General features: G+C 41.4%; 2 protein-coding genes across 3 annotated transcripts; one reads left to right on the forward strand and one right to left on the reverse strand.

Moving 5' to 3' along the window:
- The first annotated feature begins 694 nt into the window (after positions 1-694).
- LOC108884116 (metal transporter CNNM1) lies at positions 695-14,325 on the forward strand. Its single transcript, XM_018677781.2, has 10 exons — positions 695-2,800; positions 6,053-6,196; positions 7,381-7,521; positions 7,674-7,843; positions 8,053-8,152; positions 8,860-9,005; positions 9,538-9,778; positions 11,026-11,130; positions 11,481-11,582; positions 11,980-14,325. The coding sequence occupies exons 1-10, from the start codon at positions 1,330-1,332 to the stop codon at positions 12,057-12,059; spliced, it is 2,700 nt and encodes an 899-aa protein (XP_018533297.1). The 5' UTR covers positions 695-1,329; the 3' UTR covers positions 12,060-14,325.
- Positions 3,605-20,123, reverse strand: got1 (glutamic-oxaloacetic transaminase 1, soluble). Of its 2 annotated transcripts, none has more exons than XM_018677817.2 (9): positions 19,932-20,123; positions 18,003-18,184; positions 17,792-17,915; positions 17,412-17,524; positions 17,202-17,306; positions 16,894-17,044; positions 16,334-16,499; positions 16,090-16,232; positions 3,605-4,161 (listed from the first exon to the last, which is right to left on the reverse strand). In XM_018677817.2, the coding sequence occupies exons 1-9, from the start codon at positions 20,038-20,040 to the stop codon at positions 4,130-4,132; spliced, it is 1,125 nt and encodes a 374-aa protein (XP_018533333.1). In that variant the 5' UTR covers positions 20,041-20,123; the 3' UTR covers positions 3,605-4,129. The 2 variants fall into 2 exon arrangements, with proteins under 2 accessions (XP_018533333.1, XP_018533327.1); XM_018677811.2 differs by lacking the exon at positions 3,605-4,161 and adding an exon at positions 14,508-15,734.
- Positions 20,124-21,791: the final 1,668 nt, after the last annotated feature.

The following is a 21,791-nucleotide window of genomic DNA, read 5'->3' on the forward strand; positions in this document are numbered from 1 at the left end:
GATGTGATGGATGGAGTTATCGTTTCGCTCTCCGATGAGAACTGAGATTAAAGCAACCCTCATTTCACTGCTGATCCTCGGAACACAGATTGTTCTGTGATTGTATGCAAAGTCTTTTTCTCCATATGTTATGGCGACCGTGTGGCTGATGCAGAGCAGAGAGAGGGTTTAAGTTATGTGTTTAAGACTTGGCAGGACTCTGTTCTCACCTTCAGTTTCCCACCTCGTAAATATGACAAACTGTGGTTATTGAACTCAACTGTATGAGGACTTCACTGCATATTCAAGAGAAGCTGAACAAAGGACGGTAATGATAATAATGATAATAATAATCATCATCATAATCATAATGATAATAATAATGTATTTGTATTTTCCTGTTGGGACTCTATTGTGTTTGTAATAGACTTTTGTTGCCCTTGTTTTACTGAATTAATATTTCATCTACTTGAGATTAACAGTTATTCTTCATCTGCGGAAGTACTTTTAATAGGTCGGTCTTGTATAATATATTTAACTAGATATAAAAGTTTAATGTGACAGCCTCATTTAAAGCTGCAGCATCAAAATATATTCTTCTAAAATGTGCTGAGAGATTACAGCAGTTATTTTTATTTGTTGGGGGACGACAATTCTGAAAACACAGCTGTTTTTTTTGTTTTTTTTTTAATGACAGAGAAATCAATCCCACACACATTATGTGTATTACTGCAGTCTGAAGTCCACCAGGCTACATGTGCAGTGCTTTTTTTTAGAACAGGCTGCACTGTAGCAGGTGATGATACTGCCATCTAGTGGAGATATCAAAACATGAGAAAAAAGCATCTTAGATGTGTAATATCTGTGACTCCCAAACTAATATCGATGCACACACAAAACGACATTTTAAGGCTTCAGTCCTTAAAACTCAGCGATATATCTGTGATGAGGCTCTAAATAATGCATTTATATATATTCATTCCTTTAGTTTATTTTTTTGCATTGATGGGCTATTTGCGGAGTATTATCTTCAGCCCATTGATGGTTTTCTGCACTTGTACGTGTTATTTGATCTCTGGTGTATCACATTAATCATTCATGATTGGGTTTTTCCTGATTTCTATTTTTAGAAAGTGGCAGAAAGCAAATAAGATAGGCCTACGTCACAGTTTGTCATGTATATTTAAGGACTCTGGTGCCCCGCTCCTCCCTCTCTCTCTCTACTCCCGAATTTCTCCCCCTGTGTGTGTGTGTGTGTGTGTGTGTAACATACCCATTCTCTTCTTCATGGATATGGCCACCCAGCTGCTCCATCCAACCCATCCGCAGACCACGTGACCCACTTCTCCCATGTCCTTCAGTAGTTCATTCAGCATGATGGCTGCGGATGCTGCGGATGCTCTCTGCTGCATCCTGCATCCACACCGGCTCTCTCTCCTCTTTCTCACCGTCACCCTCTCCTCTCTGCCGGCCCCGACGAGAGCGCTGCTCGGCGTCCGGCCAGAAGACACCCAGAGCGGAGAACTGTCCGTGCAGGATGGGGTACTGAGGGCGACCGAGGGGACCCGCTTCATGCTGAGGGTTTACTACACCGCATCTCCGGCTGCGGAGCATCCCAACAGCCTGAACATCAGCGGCAGACTTGACGCCGCTCCAGCCGCACCGTGGATCGCGTTTATAGAGGAACCAGGTGAGGAGAAAGGGGACGCGGAGAGACGCCTGCGGTCCAGAGGGAACCCGTGTGAAGAGGAGAATGCTCGGAGCTCTGATATCGAGCTGCTGGGCTCCTTCAGGTCCACTTCAAGTCACAACTCAGTTTTGGTGGAGCTGCTCGCTAAAGACCTGCGCAGAGGCGAGGTGATCAAGTACTACTCCATGTGCGCGTTCGATGGAGTGAAATGGGAGCATTTCAGCACCAAAGACTTCTGGTTAGCGGTGGTGGAGAGACCTCCAGAGGCAGATGTTTGGCTCCAAGCGGGTGTGTCGGTGCTCTTGTTGGGGCTGTCTGCGCTCTGCAGCGGTCTGAACATAAGCATGCTGGCTCTGGACCCCGTGGAGCTGCGGGTCCTACAGAACAGTGGCACAGAGAAGGAGCAGAAATACGCACGGAAAATAGAATCAGTGCGTAAACACGGAAACTACATCCTTTGCACTGTGGTGCTGGGCAACGTGTTAACAAATACATGCTTTGTGGTGTGGATGTGCCAGATTTTAGGAATGACTGCTCTCTCAACTGCCTTCTGTAGTTTGGGGATATTCTTTATAGGCGAGATTTTACCTCACTCTGTGGCGTCCAGGCACAGTCTCGCCATCGCCTCCAAGACCCTCTGCGCCACCCGCCTGCTCATGCTGGTGTTTTTCCCCATCGCCTACCCAGTCTCCAAGATTCTGGACATCATGCTGCACCAGGAGATCAGCAACTTTTACACCAGGGAGAAGTTGGTAGCCATGCTGCGTGTCACAGACCCTTACCACGACCTGGTCAAAGAGGAGCTCAACATCATCCAGGGAGCCCTGGAACTGAGGACCAAGACCGTCGAGGACGTGCTGACCCCGCTGTCAGACTGCTATATGCTGTCCTCGGACGCCGTCCTGGACTTTTGCACCATGTCCGACGTGATGCAGAGCGGCTTCACCCGGATCCCTGTCTACGAGAACGAGAGGTCCAACATCGTGGACATCCTGTTTGTCAAAGACTTGGCCTTCGTGGATCCTGACGACTGCACTCCTCTGAAAACAATCACTCAGTTTTACAAGCATCCCATGCATTGCGTGTTCAATGACACCAAGCTTGATGTGATGCTGGAGGAATTTAAGAGAGGTAAGTCCTCTGTTTTTATACGTTGAGAACTTACAAGTGACTTTTTGAGTAAGAAGTCAGTGAGTGTATAAGGCGCCATGTGTCTTAAAACAACTCAAGGCCACCTCCTGATACCTAGGAGTTAAATGTCCTTTGAAGTGACTGTGCACTTAAACTCTAAGCTTTCAGAGCAGGAGTCAATGTATACATCAGTCCATTGGCTCACAGTGTGTCTGCCAGTAAAGCCCTTTGATCCAGAGAGCAGTGAGAGCCATATGTGAAATCTGATACAGTGTCACACAGTGAGTGTGGTTCAACCAGAGGTTAGGGGCTACCAAGGACCAGAATGGGGTTATCTTGAGAATTTATGTAGTAAAAGTAGTTTTCCCATGACAACAACTCTGTGATCTTAATCTGCCCCCACCACCCCTGCTTGTTTTCCCTCTCTACATGTGTATCACTTATCAGCTCCACGCTTAAATGTAATGTTCAGCCGTTTTGACATGGAATTTGGCAAGAGTTTGCCTTCGCTGGAATGGCAGCAGAGGCAATGAATATCACTGCTTCCTCTCTCTCTGACTCATACATCTATAGTCTGATAAGCATCTTTGATGATAAGTGCATTCGCAGTACTACAGCACTCTGTCTCTCATACACAGGCAGAGATAGCATCTGTTCACTACCGAAGAAAAGTGTGTCGCCTTACTCCAGGGACCCCATTCAGTCTTGATAATAACATTCAATAAGATTCTGAATCGACGCTCTGTAGCGAATAGTGTCACATGGTGCATGGTAAAATGGAGAAATATGAGAGGCTACTGGATCAACTGTTATGTAAGGATTTCATTGACATTGGTTTATGTTGTGAGGATTAAAATGTAAACCTGTTTCATTGACAAAGAAAGCTCAATAGATCAGTCGCAGGCAGTTGTTCACAGTCGTGACTTTGGCAGGGTCATGAATTAAATAGCCACTTACAGGTCAGGAGGTTTACCAGTTCATCTTGTTCAGTATTACTGATGATAGCTTTGTGATCCATGGGCTCAAGCCAGACTCTGTATTTGTGTGTGTCTCCACACTGTTTGTGTGTTTTAGAATAATTCATAAAATGAGGTGGAAAGGTGAAGTCAGGCGTCACCTTTAGATTGTTTGTATGCACCTAATTGTCAGCCTGCGGTGACTTTGAAGCTTCTTCCACTCTGTAGGTCATTGCCATCCAAGCCTGCAGAGCAAACCATGAAATATTCAGCTCCAACCTTTCCCTTCCCCTCTCGTCTCTTTCCCGCTTTGCTGTCATGGATTAAAGCCTCCTGCTGTTCAGGAAGCCTGGATGGAAGCTGTGAGGATGTCTCACTGAGAAGGGTGATGGGCAGGGATGAGGTCTGTGTTAGGGGAAAGGATGGAAATGTCACCAGTAATATTAGAAATGTAAGGGAGGACTGCAAACATACTGAGCAGGAGAAAATATATGTATGGTAAGCTACGCTCTTTACTTTATGCATTTATGCTTTCATGTGATGAAAGTTTTATGAATACACTAAATTTACTTTAAATATGGAGTAAAATACAAGGATCTCAAAAACATTCATTGCATAGAACCCTACTAAACACACCATTTGAATACACTAAACAAAACACAAAACACATCCAAACTTTAAGTTAACACGAAACAAGTCACAGAGGGCAGCCATTATGGTTTTACAGACTAAATGTATGCGTAAGCTGTTCGGTGTACATGTGTGTAAAAGAGGAAATTGCTGCAGAGATATAAACAATGCATAAATTCCTTTTATGGTACTTATATGGCTGTAATGTTTGCAGAAAGCACAGATAGCAAATGTACACATAATGCACAATCATGCAAACATATTATGCACAATCTAAAACAACACATGGAGTTTAAACATAGACTGGAGGAGCCTGGGAAACTGGCAGAGCAGAAACATTTGCAAAAGGCACATCCATGGTAGACCCAGTTTTGCCCCGGGCATGTGTGACTGCGTGTGTGAGTCTGCTAAGTGTGTGTATGTGTGTGCCCTTCTGCAAGAGTATTATGTAACATATGAATGATGTAATGCGCTGCCCAGGCACATTAGCAGCTGAGGGCAAATCCACCTCTGACTCACCTGAGCTCTTCAGACAAGCTGACCTGAGCACTGAGTACAATCTCACCATCTCAGCCAATCTCACACAGACAGGGCTTCCTGTTTGGAGATGGCTGCCTGTCAGTCAATCAGGATTTTTTTTGTTGTTGTTGCAGTGGATTAAAGCATTTGATCCATTTTATCCCTTGGCAGTGATCCCCTAAATCGGCCCATCTCATATGAGCCACTGATTTTGTTCAAAGTAAGGTCGGAGACTATTTGTACGGTCCTGGTGTTCTGGTGACATCATAAATTTGGTTAGATAACTTATTTTGTCATCAAACTGACTTATGTGTTGACGTAAGGAAAACCATGACAGTGGCAGCAGTCATGAGGCCAAAATAAACATTTACATGAAATACATATTAATGTATAATAGTTGATTAAAAAATATCTGCGAGATGAAAATGAAAAAAAAAAAACAACTACTTTGTGCTGTAACTAGTGCAATGGTCATGGTCATTTTTCCTCTCCTCGTGATGTTGGAGTATGGTGGCAGCGTTGATTTCCTTGTCACATTTGTTTTATCGACTCGTTCCAGAGATGCTGTTGGCGAGCTGTGTCATTGTATCTAGCAGGCTTGTCATGTTCAGCCAAACACTAACTGAGTGGGAGTGCTGGGTCTGCTCATGAATGTGTAAAGTGTGTATATGTGTGTGCATGTTGTGTTTGCATGAGTGTTTACAGAGGTGGCAGTGGCATGGGCAGTTTAGTCAGCAGATGCAGGCATCCCCAGACTGATTGCGTAATCTCAGTGTTTACGTAAGGGCCAAGTCTTCCAAACTGTCAAAGTGTCTCTAGACTGATCCCCCCCAATGTCCACTGACTTCTGTTCTTAATCACACACACACACGCACACACACATGTATGGGCTGACCCTACACTGAAATAATTCCATACTCAAGCTCTAAGACAGATCACTCCTGTGTTTATGGTCTCTCAGCTCCGGTTGGTGTGTTGCTGATTTTCATCTTGACTGCACAGATCCAGTTGGAGGCTGTTGACTTGTGTTATTTTTATCCAGTGACGTTGCCTCTCAACCCATTTCATGAGCAGTTTTTAGCACAACCTCACATTTTGAAAACATTATGAGCTCATTGTTTTTTTTTTATTTTCCTGATGAATGCAGGTAAATCCCACCTGGCTGTGGTGCAGAGGGTGAACAGTGAGGGAGAGGGAGACCCGTTCTATGAGGTGATGGGCATCGTCACCCTGGAGGACGTAATAGAAGAGATCATCAAGTCCGAGATTGTGGATGAGACAGACCTGTATAGTATGTATGATGTATAAACATGCTGATTGTTTAGCTCTGACAGCTGCATTAGATATTAATCAATGTTATTTTATTTCCAGCCCCCACACTGAATAGATTTTCTCTCACTTTGTCACAGCAGCAGCACTGGCCCATAATATCACTGGAAAATGCTCAATTCAATAACCTATATTTACACAGTAATTATTAGGCATGTTGCAAGTAGGACTGTAGTATGAATAGTACATTGCAATTTCCTTTCTCTACCATCCACTCTCCTGTTCTCTCCTTAAACTATTGATTCCACCTTCTCTCCCCTGCCATTCTCAGCTCCTTGCTGATGCATAATTAAATAATGTGAATAAATGGCCCAGTCTCAGATAATCACCATAATCCGCTCATCTTTAATTGGCTGGAAAGGCTCTCCACAGAGAGGAACTCGAATGCCAAAACCCCCTTAATTTCATATCTAATATCATCTGTACATTCTTGTCATGCACTGTATTTTACTATTTGCATGCTACAATTAGGGGAAAAATTATTTTTACTATCCACAAAAAAACTCCTGCTCCCAGAAGAGAAGAGCATAAAATTTAGAAGTGTGCTACAGTTTTAATTACATGCAGAGTGTGTGAAGCAGACTCTGCCACGGGTGCACTTGTGTGGGTGTTCGTAAACTCTGGGTTTTTCATGTGTCTGCGTACGCATAATTATGTGTGTGTATAAATATATATAACACAAGGGAGCTAATCTCTCCAGACTCTCCACTTTAGGCATTTATAACACCAGCTGTTCCTACTGCAGCTATGATGCATTTAATGGTATATAGTAGATTTAATACTCCTGATATCTGTAGAAGATAAGTCAATTTATTTATCAGTGGTGTGTTTACACAGCACTGGATAATCTCAAGCTATATGTGGATAAACTTACTGAGAGAAATCATATCTAGAAATCCATCTGTACTGTTTGTTATCATGCATCATGTAAAGCTGCATCAACTAATGAGGTCAGTGCCACCTCAGTGTAGTTGCTAATTCCTTGTGGTGCAAACAAGAGCACTGAACTTACGTGGATCATCTAGTAAGGTAAACAAAATCAATGCAATGCAACCTTTCCCTCACTCAGCTATCATCAGAGCGTACGTGAAGTCTGCAGTGTATACTATGCATTTTATATGATTTGCCATCTGTGTGTGTTCATAGCTGATAATCGGACCAAAAGGCGAGTATCCAACCATGAGAGGAAACAGCAGGATTTTTCTATCTTCAAACTGGCAGAAAATGAGCTGAAGGTGAAGATCTCGCCCCAGCTGTTGCTCGCGACGCACCGCTTCTTGGCTACAGGTAGCATTGTGTTTGTGCATGAATGCCTGTATTGTAAGCAGAATATTTCTGGGTGAGTGACAGAGAATTCTGTGTTCTTTCTTTGACTCTTGTTTTGGTGTGTGTCTGTGTGCGCGCACGTGCACGTGTGTCTATACGCATCTATCTTGTAGAGGTAGAGCCTTTTAGGCCGTGTCACCTGTCAGAGAAGATCTTGCTGCGTCTCATTAAACATCCCAGCGTTGTGCAGGAACTCAAGTTCAACCCCAAGAACAAACACGCCTCTCAGCACTACCTCTTCCAGAGAAACAAACCTGTCGACTACTTTGTCCTCATCCTGCAGGTGAATCCCAAACTGACAAAAAGGCCTTGAGAGATGAATTATTAAACCAAGAGACAATCACTTCTGTGCCTGGTATTGTTATAGTTATTGTGTTGTTCTGCATATTTCCTGCGTGGGAAGCTCCATTAGATGAGTAATCAATTCAATGTTCACACCATGAGCATAGAGCCCAGGCCTCATGCATGTAAATGGCTGTGTTGATCTTGCAGGGACGGGTGGAGGTAGAGATAGGAAAGGAGGCTCTCCGCTTTGAAAATGGAGCATTTTCCTATTATGGCATGCCAGCACTCATCCCACCACTGCCTATTGGTAAGTAAATGCACACATGAAGTGAGTGAAGTAGGTCAATAATTTTAGGGGACTCATAATGAGCATGATGGTGATGCTGATGATGACAGCAGGGAGAGTCCAGTAATAATACTCATGCTAATGCAGTGCAGGTGGTGGAAGTGTTTTTACGGTCTAAATCCCACCCAGTGTCTGTGTAGCATCAGCCTGCAAGAGCAGCAGCAGCAGCAGCAGCCGTGGGAAGTAAATAATTAAAAGAAGTGATTTCAGAGAATTTCCCAATGGAAGGACATGACCTGCACAGGATTATATGAAATCCAGCTAAGACTGCAGAGCAAGCACAAAGTCTCACTCTCTCTCTCTCACTCTCTGTTCCTTGTGGTGGTTGTGTGTCTGTTTTGCATGTGTGATGTTCAGGGTGAGCTTATAGCCATTTGGAAGAACCCATTAAATTTGTGAAAATCCCTTCACACAATCCCTACACAATACTGAATTCTCTCTTAAGCAACTGCAAAAGAGTCACATCTCAAAAGAGCAGTTTTTTCGTACTGCTTTAAAAGAAATTGCTCTACCTGACTCATTGCTCTTCAATGGACTTGACAAGAACAGCATTTCTTTCCACTCAGCTAGTCACTGCTCAGCCCAAAATGATGCAGAATATAGGTGCATGAAAAGGGCTTTTTATGTCTAGAAGCTAGAAGTATTTGTTCTTCTTTTGTTCTGTTCAGGTCACAGGTATAGTTCCAGAGGCAGCGGTCTAAACCAATCAGATTCATTACTGAGTGGAGGCAGTGTGGGTCAGCTCACCACAGGAGGAGGGATCTACTTGCCAGACTACTCAGTCCGACAGCTCACAGACCTGCAGATCATCAAGGTTACAAACATAAATGCCTACACACACACACGCAACTAAGAAACATGTGGAGAAACATCTGATAATCATATTATTATATACATAATTATAAACTCCAATTAAATGTGTAATTTCCTCTACACTGGAGGTAAAAATTAGGAGCACAAGTAAGCGACTGCACTTCCAATTTAAATCACACTTTCAATTTAATCTTCAAAATTCCCAAAAATGCAAACTCTTCCTCTGCTGCAACATTTGCCTTTGATATGTCCTAATCCCTGATTCTGACTGAACACAGACATCCTGTCTCTCGTTTTCCCCTCCATGCACCCTCTTTCCTTTAATCACTAGGGATAATTGTGCTCCATTTCAACTATGAATATTTTAGCCTTAAATGACAAATGTGCCCTCTCACTTCACCTCTCCTCCCCACTCTCCAAAATAGTCCATGTTTCCTCCCATTCACATGCACTGGGATTAGATACAGTAGGCATAAACACAGCTGTGTACACACACATCTAATGCTGAATACTTGCTTCCTGTGTCCCCACAGATCACCAGGAACCATTACCAGAATGCCCTAACAGCCACCCGGATGGACAGCTCCCCTCAGACGCCAGACCCAGTGGATCCTGATGCTAAAGGAAGGCCAGTCCCAGAGGCTCGCTCGCACAGCATTGCCCTCCCCCTCACACACACGCACACTCGGTTGGGGCTGGCACGCCTTGCACATCTCCATCCCCACGGTGGCCTTCGCAACACCTCCCAGCTCAACGAAAGAAATCGCATCGTTCGTAAGTATTGTATATACTTTGTAACAATATGCTGACTGTATAAACTGTGTTCATATTACTAGGCAATCAGTTAGTCCACTGAAAATTAAACTGGTACAGTTTTGATAATCAGTCAACTGTTTGAGCGTTTTTTTTTAACAAATATGCCAAACATTTACTATTTCTAGCTGTTAGAGGCAATTTCAGCAGTTTTCTCAAATTTCAAGATATAATGATAAATTGGGGGAAAAATTATTTGTTTTACTGATTAAAAAAAAAAACTAGGTTTATGAGGTTTGACCAGTGTACTGTATATCCCTATGTGGATATCAGTGTGGGTCCCTGACATAAACATAAATGTTTTGGTCAATCTAGCATGAAGGTTTGCACAAAATATCAGCTATCAATAGCCATTATCCACATGTGTACATCTATTAGCATCATCCTTCAAAAATCCTTCTGCTTAATATTTCATTTCTTCCATAAGCCCTTTGCACTACAACACTTACCCTACTCACTTTCAGTTACATATAACTCATCATCAAACACACTGATTGGAGTGCTTTGTGGGCTAAGGGCCAGAAACCTGTCTGACAGGTCCAATACACAATTAATGTGACTGTCTGATTCTCTGACTTGCCAAGAGCAACCTGAAAATTTATGATCTGGTGACTGGGAAGTCCAGTGAAAATAAATTCTGTAAAAAGTCCCAAAGATGTTAATTTCAACCGTTAATAACAAAATAAAGATTTTTTTTAATGAGAAAAAAATGAAAATGAGTTTGAATAATTGATGGGGCTTCACGCAAGGTTCTTTCAGGTCACTATCAGCAGATTAGCTCTTCTGTAAATATTAATGGCATAACAGAGAAAATAATTAAAATAGTGCAGAAGTAGCATAACCTGAGACAAACAGCAGTTTTAATATTTTTTCACCATATCAGTAAAGAATGAATCCTATAGTCAAACACCCACAGTGACTCACTCACAAAACTGGTGCAAATGTGGCATCAACCACTCTGTACTGGTTTCAAGGCTTAAAGGATTTCCCACTTGCCATCTGTCTTACGCTGTGTGTAACACACCACACAATTTAAGAATAATCACTGGACAGATGGTTCTGTTGGTTGTCAATAAAAGACAAGAACCTCAAGCTGGACCCTAAAAAAATACTGATTGATGAATAGCAGGTTCTCTACCTCCCTCTATAGGCAGAGCTACAAACTAGCTGCTGGCTTAAAGCTGATTGGTCTAATTCTCTCTTCACAGGCAGTAAATCTGATGGACAGAGGAGTCCAAATGATACCGTGTTCCTCCGCATGGATGAGATTCCCTACATCCATGAGGACAGACCGGAAAATTATGGAGAGAATGGTGAGTGCTGTTCCATGCATTTTGACTATGATTTAGCACATCATATCTCAATGGTTTTACCACAAAAGTAGTAAAAACATGTGTTCTACTCAGTCAGTTTGATGTCTTTAAAGCAAGTGACTCAAGACAATCTTAGAGAATGATGGAAAAATCAATGTGCCATTAATTTGTGGCTCCAGTGGTTACTCAAAATTTATATAGTCTCAGTTTTAAGTCTATGAACGAGGCAACTTTTCACACCTGTCACACCATGCATTTGCATACCTACATATCACCACAGGCCTGGGGGTTATTTTGCTCTTTTTGATTTCTGCTATATCCCCTGTATCTTACTCTCGTCTCTCTGTCAGATGTGCCTACAGAATCTCAGCCATCCACCTCTCCCTTCATCAGCTCTCTGTCTCTGTCCAGCTCTGAGGAGAACATTGGAAAGAAGCTACTGCGTAAATTGAGTGAGTGAGCCATTTGTCACTAACGCTGATGCGACAACACACCCACACATACACATCAGATGTGCCCAAACTTTTCTGTCAGGCATAGCAACAGTGCCGGATGTATCTTAGCAACAGGTGATGTGTTGTGTCCCTTGCTGCAACCTACTCCTTCCCGCAGAGCAGATCCTCCAGATGCAGCTGTCCTTGCTGGCTCAGATACAATATGACTCATTTAGTTTTATTTATTCATTTGAGGCAGTAGCTGTGCTGCTGCTTAGTACAGCTGATCTTATTTCAGTTAATAGCAAATGCAAGATAGTTTAAAAAACAATCTAAGTAATTTGCTTTTCAGCTGCAGTTTCAAGCAGGTGTTTTAACCAGTAATGACCTGACTTTCAGCATGTTCTGTTTCTAGGTAACAAGAGGAGGAAAAAGTCTCGAGACGGAGAAAAGAGTTTGGAGGAAAGCTCAGAGCAACCACCAGTGACAAGCTAGCACAGTGGCACTGAGGAAAAGCGATGAAGCACACAGCCTCTTCCTCTATCATCCACTTGGTATCCTAACTGAAAAACCACTCCTTCGTAGACTCTCTCCATGCTCCGACACAACTCTCACAGGAGACTGAGCCATCCTATCTGCTGTAGCCACCGAATACTCAGGTCCCCACTGACACACTCTGTCCCACATCTGCCTGACTTCACACCCTTAAAATAATTGCTGACTATCAGAGGGACCGATCTGAAAAAGACTTGATTGGACAAATCTAAACAGCATAGTATTAGATTTATCTAGCCTTACACTGGACTGTTTTAATCATGTTTTATAATTAATGGAGCAAACAGTGTATATTTGACCTTTTTATGATAGCTCTATCCATCATATTAACATTTAAGCATTTCATTTAAGCCATGATGTGTTACTAAAACAGCAGCATAGCTTGTCAGTTGTTAACAGACTCTATGAGATCAAGCCCAGCATGATTCTTAGATAACATCTGAGCCAGCTTTGACCTTTTACTTGATCAAACAATGAATAAAAAAAATATTTATTATTTATTTGTTATTATGAGGCAGTTCCCACATACTGAAAATGGTGTTTGCACAGGGAACTGTCCTAATGTTGCCATAAGGGTGCCACTGACTGCCAACACAACCTGGCACACTAGCCATCGGCTAAGAAGAAAAAGCCACTCGACAAGAGCACAATTTTTACACCAGGTTAAAAGAACAGAGTTATTTTTAAAAAGCCATAATGACTCCTTATTGTATACACTGACCTCTCAGCAAGTGTAGAGAGAAGAACAATGGAGATAGAAAAACACAATTTCTTAACTGATTTTTATATGTGTCAGAATTACCAAAAGTAATTTGAAGATAGCAATATAAATCATCTTATATACTGTAAATGGCTTGAATTCATCACCACACTGCCACACTCATACGTTCAATAAATTTTCTTACCTTACAAGCATGTTTCCTACATACACCCTCTTTTCTATCTGTCCTTCCATTAAAACAACCCTCTCTCTGAATATGTAGCTGTCACTGACTTCTTACCATTAGCTACCATGTTAGCCACTTTTCTATGTACAGTTCATCTCTCACCAGGCCAGTCACTAAAGCTGCATACACCATTTGAAAATAAGCTAGGGGGTTTTGAGGGATTTTGGATCTTTGGGACTGGGGTACAAACAGATATTATGAGTATTCTTGAGGAAGAGTAGTTGCTACTTGCATGTTTGTTTATGCTGCTTTTACCGTAGAATCATCCCCTGTATAAATCCCTGTTTATCCATATGCATGCTTATGTAAAAGGATGCATGAATATGATGATACCAATCTGCATTAATGTTTCCCCACAGAGGTGCAGCGTGTGACTTACTGAAATCTTACACTACTGTAGATCTTAAACGAACTTCACTAAGAAAGGAGCGTGCCATTGAAAGTATTGATATAAATATTTTAACATTTACTACTAACTACTAACTCTTGTGAGAGTGGGGGGCTTTAAGTGAGTGTGAGAGTGAGGTCAAAATTATGAGGATAGAGGAGACAAGAGAACGCTGCTCACTGAGGGAAATTTTAAAGCTATTCTTATAGAAATTAAATATTACTCCAACAATGACATAATGATTTGTTGGATCCTTCATGATAAAATAATAATTTTAATCCTTTCTAAAGTGCGTGTGTGCAGCCACTGCAAGCACAGGTTGGACTGTGCTGATCTGCATTGTGAAATCTTGGCAGGTACACCACTGCTCAGCTGAACAGCAAGAGAAAGAGATATGAAAGAGGAAAGCAATATGACGCTCACTGACGTCAAGCCACCGCCTCCCTTCAAAGACACACATTCACACACAGGTGGTGTTTGGGGACACTCACTGATATAATTCATTCTGCCTAGTAAGGCTGTGGAAGTACAAAGGATACCGCACTGCTAAGCTATTCACATGGACCCCTCTATATACACAGAGCACACAACGGGAAGTCTTTTGATCTGACAAAAGACTCTGAGTGAGAGGATTTGTGTGAATCAGAAACTCTCACAGCCGAATGCTTTCAGAGCTTTTGCAGTTGGTTTACACTGATTTATATTTATATTTGTAAGAACTGATATACTGTTTGTTTGGGATAAACAGGCAAAGTTATGTTTTGTAATGTAAAATTCAAATGATTATATAACTTACCCAAAGATATCAAGAGACAGACCATATGTTCAACACAAGGGAAATTTAAATAATTAATAAACTGAGTGAACTATTGTTCTTGTCTACTCTTTTTTTTGTTGTCGAATTTAATGTAGAAAGTGTGCACTCTGGATTTATGTTTTTCTGTGGTCACTCACTTAGAAAGATCTGTACAGAGGCTTGTAAAGGCTGCTGCATAAACACAAACCTTACTGTTAAACCCATAAACTCCAAAATATATGACAACAATACAAACATACTACTTCTCGGTCTTTATTGTAGTTATAGTATAGTTCTTTAGTGGTTAATTCATGTCATTTTAATGGTCGGATGAGGTAATTTTTTTGCTTAAATCTATTTGCTAAACAATATGACTGCTTTATCTGTGTATTACGCACACTGATACCATAGTAAACTGGTGATCAATAGTGTGTCTGTGCCACTGACATGAGGGTCTTACATAATAGTGCAGACAATCGTTGTGCAAACTCAACATTCATTGGCAGGTGACTGAACATCACAGAATTCAGCTGGCAGCAGAAAACACTCTGGGGTCACGACACCTATTAAGATAGTTCAGTGCCATTTGTGCTCAGTGAATACAAACTGGAGGAAATACACTCCATGAATGCAGATTAAAAGTGAGGTAATTAGTATAACCCCTTAGGGCAGAAGATAGTATCATTAATAAAGTACACAGTTCAAGTTAAAAATATCTTCCTGAGAACACTCATCTCTTGTTCATATTTCATCCAGTAATTAACAAAATACAGCTACTTCACTGAGTCAGTATGGTCATGTTACTAAGCTAATAGCAGCTCTTCACAACTGTTAATCATACATGCTAATTACTGCAGGTTAAATAAAACTGGAAATGTGTTATTAACACTTGAAATGGACGAATCATAGAAGTGTGATGTTAAATGTGTTTAGACAGTAGCGTCAGCACAGCGAGGTAATTGCAACACAGTCACAGATTTGCTAACCCTCTTTAAGGGACTGGTAATGACACATAGACAAAAAAGTCAGTAAAGTACACACAATAAGTAGGTGACCAACATAGAGCAAACTACAGGACAAATTATAAATACAATTACTTAAAGGGATAACTGCTGAGAGTTAGAGGAGATGAATATCTAAACCACCTTTATGTATTCAGGATGTATTTAGCCTAGCTTAGCACAAAAGGAGGGGGAGAACAGGGCCAATGTGCTTGTGTGTTTACTTATGAGAATCAGAGTTTATGTTTGCTCCAGGAAATCCAGGTGCAAACTCTGTCCCTGGGATCAGGATGGCTCAGAGCCGGGCAGGAGAAGTGCTAAGAAATGTGGGTAGTGTAGTCTTCTACTGGACCGTGGTGACGGCCTCATGGATGGACTCAGCCACGTAATCGATGTTCTTGGTTGTCAAACCGCACATGTTGATGCGACCACTGGCCATTAAGTAGATGTGTTTCTCCTTCACCATATATTCCACTTGTTTGGCTGCAGGAAATACACCAGAACCAGATTTTATTATTTACTGATAATTAATATGATACTACACAGATCCTGCAAAGATCTGTGTGTATATCAAAGGGAAATGTATTGTGTAATATCAGAGTTGCTAAAGTAGTGCACATTGACTCCATAACCATTTCTGAGATGTGCAGTGGGTAGGGATTGTTTGTTTTTTTCAACTTTTTAACTTTCACTGGAATTGAAACAATGTTTACAGGAACTGTATTTTTTCCCCAAACAGATACAGCCGAGTTCAGTATTTTCTGTGTAATCGCAGCAACTTGCTGTGTATCTTATATGGAGAAAAGGATTGCTTTCTGTATACGGTCTTTGTACTCACGGTTGAGGCCTGTGAAGCTGAACATGCCAATCTGCTCTGTGATGTGGTCCCATGTCCCTGGTGTCCCCAGAGCTTGGAGCTTAGCTTTCAGCTGTTCCCTCATCAATAACACCCTGTCAGCCATGGTCTTCACATTGTCCTTCCTAGTGTCAAAGAAATAGAAGAGTAGCTCACATTATATTTATGACTGTTCAGTTCATGAAGTGCCTTGCATGCTCTTTTTATAGTTATATTTTGTGCTGACCATTCAATAAAGAGCTCAGGTGAGTTAAGAGTGGTGGCAACAATGCGAGCTCCCTGAGCTGGTGGGTTAGACCAAGTGGTCCGGACAATCTTCTCCATTTGGGACAGAACTCGCTTCAGGTTGTCTGCATCACGAGCCACAACAGTCAGGTTGCCCACACGTTCATCTGAAAGGACAAATATGTCACATATAAAACAATATTGTAGCTATTTCTTTCTTTTCTTTCTCTCTGCGGGTGGTGACACTGTACTTGTCTAAATTGCTGCTGCAACCTTTCCCATAGATGGCAAAGGTCGGCATGTGTAAAACTGCTCTGGCAATGACTAAACAAACATTTGGCTGTCTTAAGTGGCCTAACATATCTTGTGGTTTCACTCTATGTCAAGTTCAACCATTAAAGAAAAAAAAAAGAAAGATTTACTGTCTTTTTCTTTGCACAACAATCTAAGTTAGGGGCTTATCTTTTATTCTGCTGTTAAAATGAGACCATATAAGGCACTTTATGGCTGTCATTGTGATTAAGGACAATACAATCACTTTCTTGCAAAAATGTCACTCACTGTAGAGGCCAAAGTTCTTGGAGAACGACTGAGCGCAGAACATTTCAAAGCCCATGGAAACAAAGTAGCGGACCGCCCAGGCATCCTTCTCCAGACTGCCTGAGGCGAATCCCTGATAAGCTGAGTCAAAGAACACAAACAGCTTCCTCCTCTGCAAAAGAACAGGACAAAAGATCAAACAATCATCATAATGTGATAAACACAGAGCATGCAAATCCATGTTCTGCTTAAACTAACACTTATGTTAGTGGTGATGGCTGAGATAAAAGAACAGACAATGTATTTGTTTGCACGTATGTGTATAATACCATCATAACTTCAGCAATCAGCTCCCATTGTTCCTGTGTGGGGTCTGTGCCAGTTGGATTGTGGGCACAGGCATGAAGGACAAAGATGGAGTGTTCTGGACAACTCTGTAAGAAACAGAGAGAAGAAGAAGGTACTGTGAAATCTTAATGAAAATGACTAATGACCAGCTTTAAATACTAGTCCCTGAGTCCCTGTCACAGACTGCTTACCTCCAAGTCACCAAGGAAACCAGCCAAATCAAGGCCCCTCTTCTCTGCGTCCCAGTACTTGTATGGACGGACATCCTCAAAGCCAGCATTGGCGAATACAGCATTGTGATTTTCTGAAACAAATAGTCAGAAATGTTCTCATTTTATTATTTCTATTTCCTCCAGACACAAAGGTGAATATTGTTTTATTAATTCATTCATTCATTCATTCATTAATAACACACACTACTGATATCCTGAGTCTAAAGTCTAAAGAGTAGAAGTCTATAAAATTCTCTGTATTGGATTCAAAAAGTCTTTTAATTAGGAGCTACTTCCTAGAATGTTCATTTCCACTCTGTGCTACATCATTGTTTATTTGTGTGTTTTCATGGTTGTACCCCAGGTAGGTGCAGACACATAGACAGGTGTTTTGGTGTTGTTGTTTCCATTGTAGAAACGCCTGAGAAACTCTGCACCCATCTTCAAAGCACCTGTACCTCCCAGACACTGGACAGCTCCCACCTGGCAACGACAGAAAAAGACAGTCAACCAGTTTAAATTCAAATAGATTAGAAACTGAACCACTGTATTGTCTTTTGCCACACAAACCCTGTTCTCCAGGATGGCAGGACTGTCGTCTCCCAGTGCAATCTTGGAGGCTGCGGATCTGAACTCAGGCAGGCCCAGGATGGGCAGGTACTCATGGTTTAGCCTGTCATCATGCACAATGATCTTTTCTACCTTTTTCACCACTGGCAAAACCCATGGCTGACCTTCATCTGTCCGGTAGGCTGCAAGGACAATTTAAGGAAACCAAAATTAATTTGACATTTTTCATTTGGTCTAAACTTGCCTCTTGACTCACATTAAGATGCATATACTGTATGTTTCAAGCAGTGCAGAGCACAGACAACAGAATTCTTCGTTCCATTTTTCCATTTTAAAAAGCTTGATGTGTTTGGACCTGTGTAAAACTGACCCTGGAGAGATAACTTCAAAGATATTTTAAGTAACAGACCTGTACTTTCACCTGTTGTTTTAGCCAGCTGAACACCATGTCATCACCTGATAAGGACTAAAGTAAAGCCTCTACACCTTCAGAACAGAGACCATTAGCTTGCTTTACAACTCACTAATCGGTCTCAGGATAGATATCATCCACTGTGAGGTGTTATTTTTTTCCTTTTCATTCACTGTAAAAATGAATGATTAATCTTAAAATGATATGACTAGGGCTAGTTCCGAAAGCCCAAAGTGACATCTTCAAAAACCCAAAGATATTCTTTTTATTATCAAGGTTTTAAAGAGCCGCAAATTCAGTTCATTTTGATATTTTACTTTACTTTTACAATTACTATCAAAATAGCCGCTGCTTAATTTTCTATCAAATTCTATCTTTCTATCAATTAAGGTACTAGTTGCTTCAGCTCTAGATGTTACTTTTAACAGATGTGGCATTAGACATTGTGTGGCCTACATTTCCCAGCTGCCCAGCAGCTGATGACCATCTGCAGCACTGTGTGCCCTGCAGAGAGAAGGGGATTATGAGGCCTCAGCCTAGCGTACCTAATCATGGGACTCAGATAGCCTCGTCCTGCTGCGCAGTACACTGCAACAACAGAGCTAAGCAATGTGTCTCACACTGTTCCTTTGCAATGTTAAGCAGCATGGATTACTACTTTTAATAAGATTACCATTGAAAACACTTGTACAGAGGACTGAAATGTGCCATTTGCTCGCTTTAGTTGAGAAGCAAGACTGAGCCATACATATTTAAACTCCTGCCAGTAGCTTGCTCTTGCACCATGAAGGAACAGTAATCCAGTTGACTTCACAGTGGTAGAGGTTATTGTGCAAAGTTGCAGCAAGGGGGAGAAAGAGAGGACACCAGTGAGAACAGGAGCAGAGATGAGTCCACTCTCTGGGCTACACTGTAACAATGAAACATTATCAACTAAGCTGCAATCTGTAATTGGTGTGGAATAACTGGAACGATCAATTGTATTTAGTCTCAACAGGGTCTGATGAAATAGAGTAGCATCACATTTCTCAATTTGAATCCTAACTGAGCAGAGACAGTTACCCTCACAGTCTACGTGAAAGTCGCACAATAAGGTTGAATTTATGCCATTATAATATCTGCCACGACAACACCAGAACAACGTGCTACAGATATTTATTTACAATAAATAAATAAAGTTACGGTACAGTTGTTACACTGAAATCTGTGACGCTAGACGAAAAAGACGTGTTTGAATTAGACACTGTATTAGCAGACCATATCTGAATATTAAAGGCTCACAATTTTGGCATATCATAATTTGTGTCACTATCTGAATACTACGAGGGCACCAGTATTTAATAACTGCTATAAAAACATAAAACGTGTACATAGACATAAGAATAATTCCTTATCAGGTCACTACACCGGCTACTAGCTTCGTTAGCTGGGCTAGCGTTAGCTTGAACTGAGACCAGCTGGTTGCTCCAGGATACCGTTACCATGGCTAACGACATGGTTGTCGCTGAGTAACTTACCTCCCACTCCAAGGTTCACCTTCTTGAGAAACGGGTCGTTGTTGAAGTCCTGCGTTAGCTTGAAGACAGCTACAGGGGCTGCTTGAGGGACCTCACAAAATACCGACATAGCTGATGTTTAATTCACTGGAGACTGTGAACAAGTGACGGCCAGTTACCGGGACAGCTAACGGGATAAAAGAGGACTTTCAACTTGGATTTGGGGACACATAAAGTGGGTGTGCAAGAATTTACCAATAGAAATCTAGATGTATCCACCCAGCCAATCACTGCTCTGATCCCAGCCAGGTCAAAGTTCAAGGAAACACACGCACAGGAGCTTTTGACCAATGAATATCTGTGTAGCATGACTGACAAATGTCACAACAAATGTCTAGCACTGAAAGTGGGTGGTTCAGGATTTTATTGCAATAAAGCATTTTACCACAAGATGGTGCCACAACCTTTTCAGAGATTGCATCAAGAGCTTCCCAGTGGGCATTGAACACTGATGGTACTACTGATGGTATGAGTTTGCTCTGCAGTGTAATGTTTTCAATTTAAAATGAAATAATACATATCTAGGTAAAATTACTCACAGACAAGATAATCGCCTCATATGGCTTCGTCTTTAACATTGGAAGCTCTGTTATAGAAGCAGAGGCCACACATCTCATCGTTCATTTCAATTTGAACCCTAACTATTACAAGGAATGGGCTCCACACTATTTGAGTGAGTGCATGTAAGGCTGTGTAAATGAGTATATGCAAGGATCTTCATCTGTTCTGTCCTGAGGGCCTTGGCTGAGCTATGGTGTAAACACGCCGGCTCCTCTGTGCTCTCCCCACAGCTGTCTGCAGGACACAAGTGGTTGATAAATGAAGGCCACTCCAGCCTGCTCTCCGCCTACCAGGAGCACAACTTTGTTGGAAAGTCAAGTCAAATTTTATTTATATAGTGCCAAATCACAACAGAAGTTATCTCAAAGCTTTTTGGCTACACTGGAGGCAGGGCTCAGTCCGTTTGAGGCCTCAGTGCTGGAGATTAATATTTCTGTCTGGTAAAGAAGGGGCTGTTGCATAGTTTTACAGAGTTTCTGTGTTTAAACTCAATGATAGTGGAATATTTTCAGACAGTCCCAACTTCTGACAAGGTAAATTTTATATATGGCTCATATAATTAAAAAGTGCATTTACTCAGTACTGTACTTTTGTGGCCACTACATTTTGGAGGATAATATACCTTTTACTCCACATGTCTGACAGTTGTAGTTACTTTAGCAAGGTTAATTCACAGGTTAAGATTTTACACATGAAACATACCCCCCTTAAATCTCACTTTTAATACGTGACAGAAACATATGAGCGTGATTTTGTGACCTCAAAACCAGTTTGAAGCCAGTTGTGGTGCAATATACAATTTACACAAGCATGAAATAGAGACTTGAGGCCACCAGCACACATTAACTGAGAATTGACTTTTCAGTGAAGCAGGAGACATGTTGTGTCCATCAGTTAAACTTTTGAAATTAACAAAATATGCATATTCAGATTATTTAGACATTTTTCAGTGAGGGGGAAGGAGTAAATCTTATTTTAAGAATTAATGACTAGGTAATTTTTACTTTTTTGTAGAAAACCATATCTGACACAAATTGTTATTCCAAGCAACATATTTTTATGCGTATCAAACCATTTTTAATGCTTTATAGATCAGTTAAAAGTCTGTGAATGTTGAATCTCAACACTATCATCAGCCTTTGTTTTCAGCCACAGCAGGAAACACTGAAAAAGTTTTGATAAACCTACTCTACACTACCTGCCCAGAACCAAACAGCAGACCCACAGGTAAGCAACTAGCCACTTAACATAGTGGAACAT

Source organism: Lates calcarifer, linkage group LG16_LG22, assembly GCF_001640805.2.
Source record: "Lates calcarifer isolate ASB-BC8 linkage group LG16_LG22, TLL_Latcal_v3, whole genome shotgun sequence".
NCBI lineage: Eukaryota > Metazoa > Chordata > Actinopteri > Centropomidae > Lates > Lates calcarifer.

What these genes read in the sequence shown, in the direction of transcription:
- LOC108884116 (XM_018677781.2), top strand. Translation starts at nt 1,330, where the DNA reads ATGTCCTTCAGTAGTTCATTCAGCATGATGGCTGCGGATGCTGCGGAT. An exon ending in CATCCCACCACTGCCTATTG is followed by an intron (nt 8,153 to 8,859) that starts GTAAGTAAATGC and finishes TGTTCTGTTCAG; the next exon opens with GTCACAGGTATAGTTCCAGA. An exon ending in GAAGCTACTGCGTAAATTGA is followed by an intron (nt 11,583 to 11,979) that starts GTGAGTGAGCCA and finishes TTCTGTTTCTAG; the next exon opens with GTAACAAGAGGAGGAAAAAG.
- got1 (XM_018677811.2), bottom strand. Translation starts at nt 20,040, where the DNA reads ATGTCGGTATTTTGTGAGGTCCCTCAAGCAGCCCCTGTAGCTGTCTTC. An exon ending in TGTGTCTGCACCTACCTGGG is followed by an intron (nt 17,525 to 17,791) that starts GTACAACCATGA and finishes TATTTGTTTCAG; the next exon opens with AAAATCACAATGCTGTATTC. An exon ending in CAAGAACTTTGGCCTCTACA is followed by an intron (nt 16,500 to 16,893) that starts GTGAGTGACATT and finishes TTGTCCTTTCAG; the next exon opens with ATGAACGTGTGGGCAACCTG.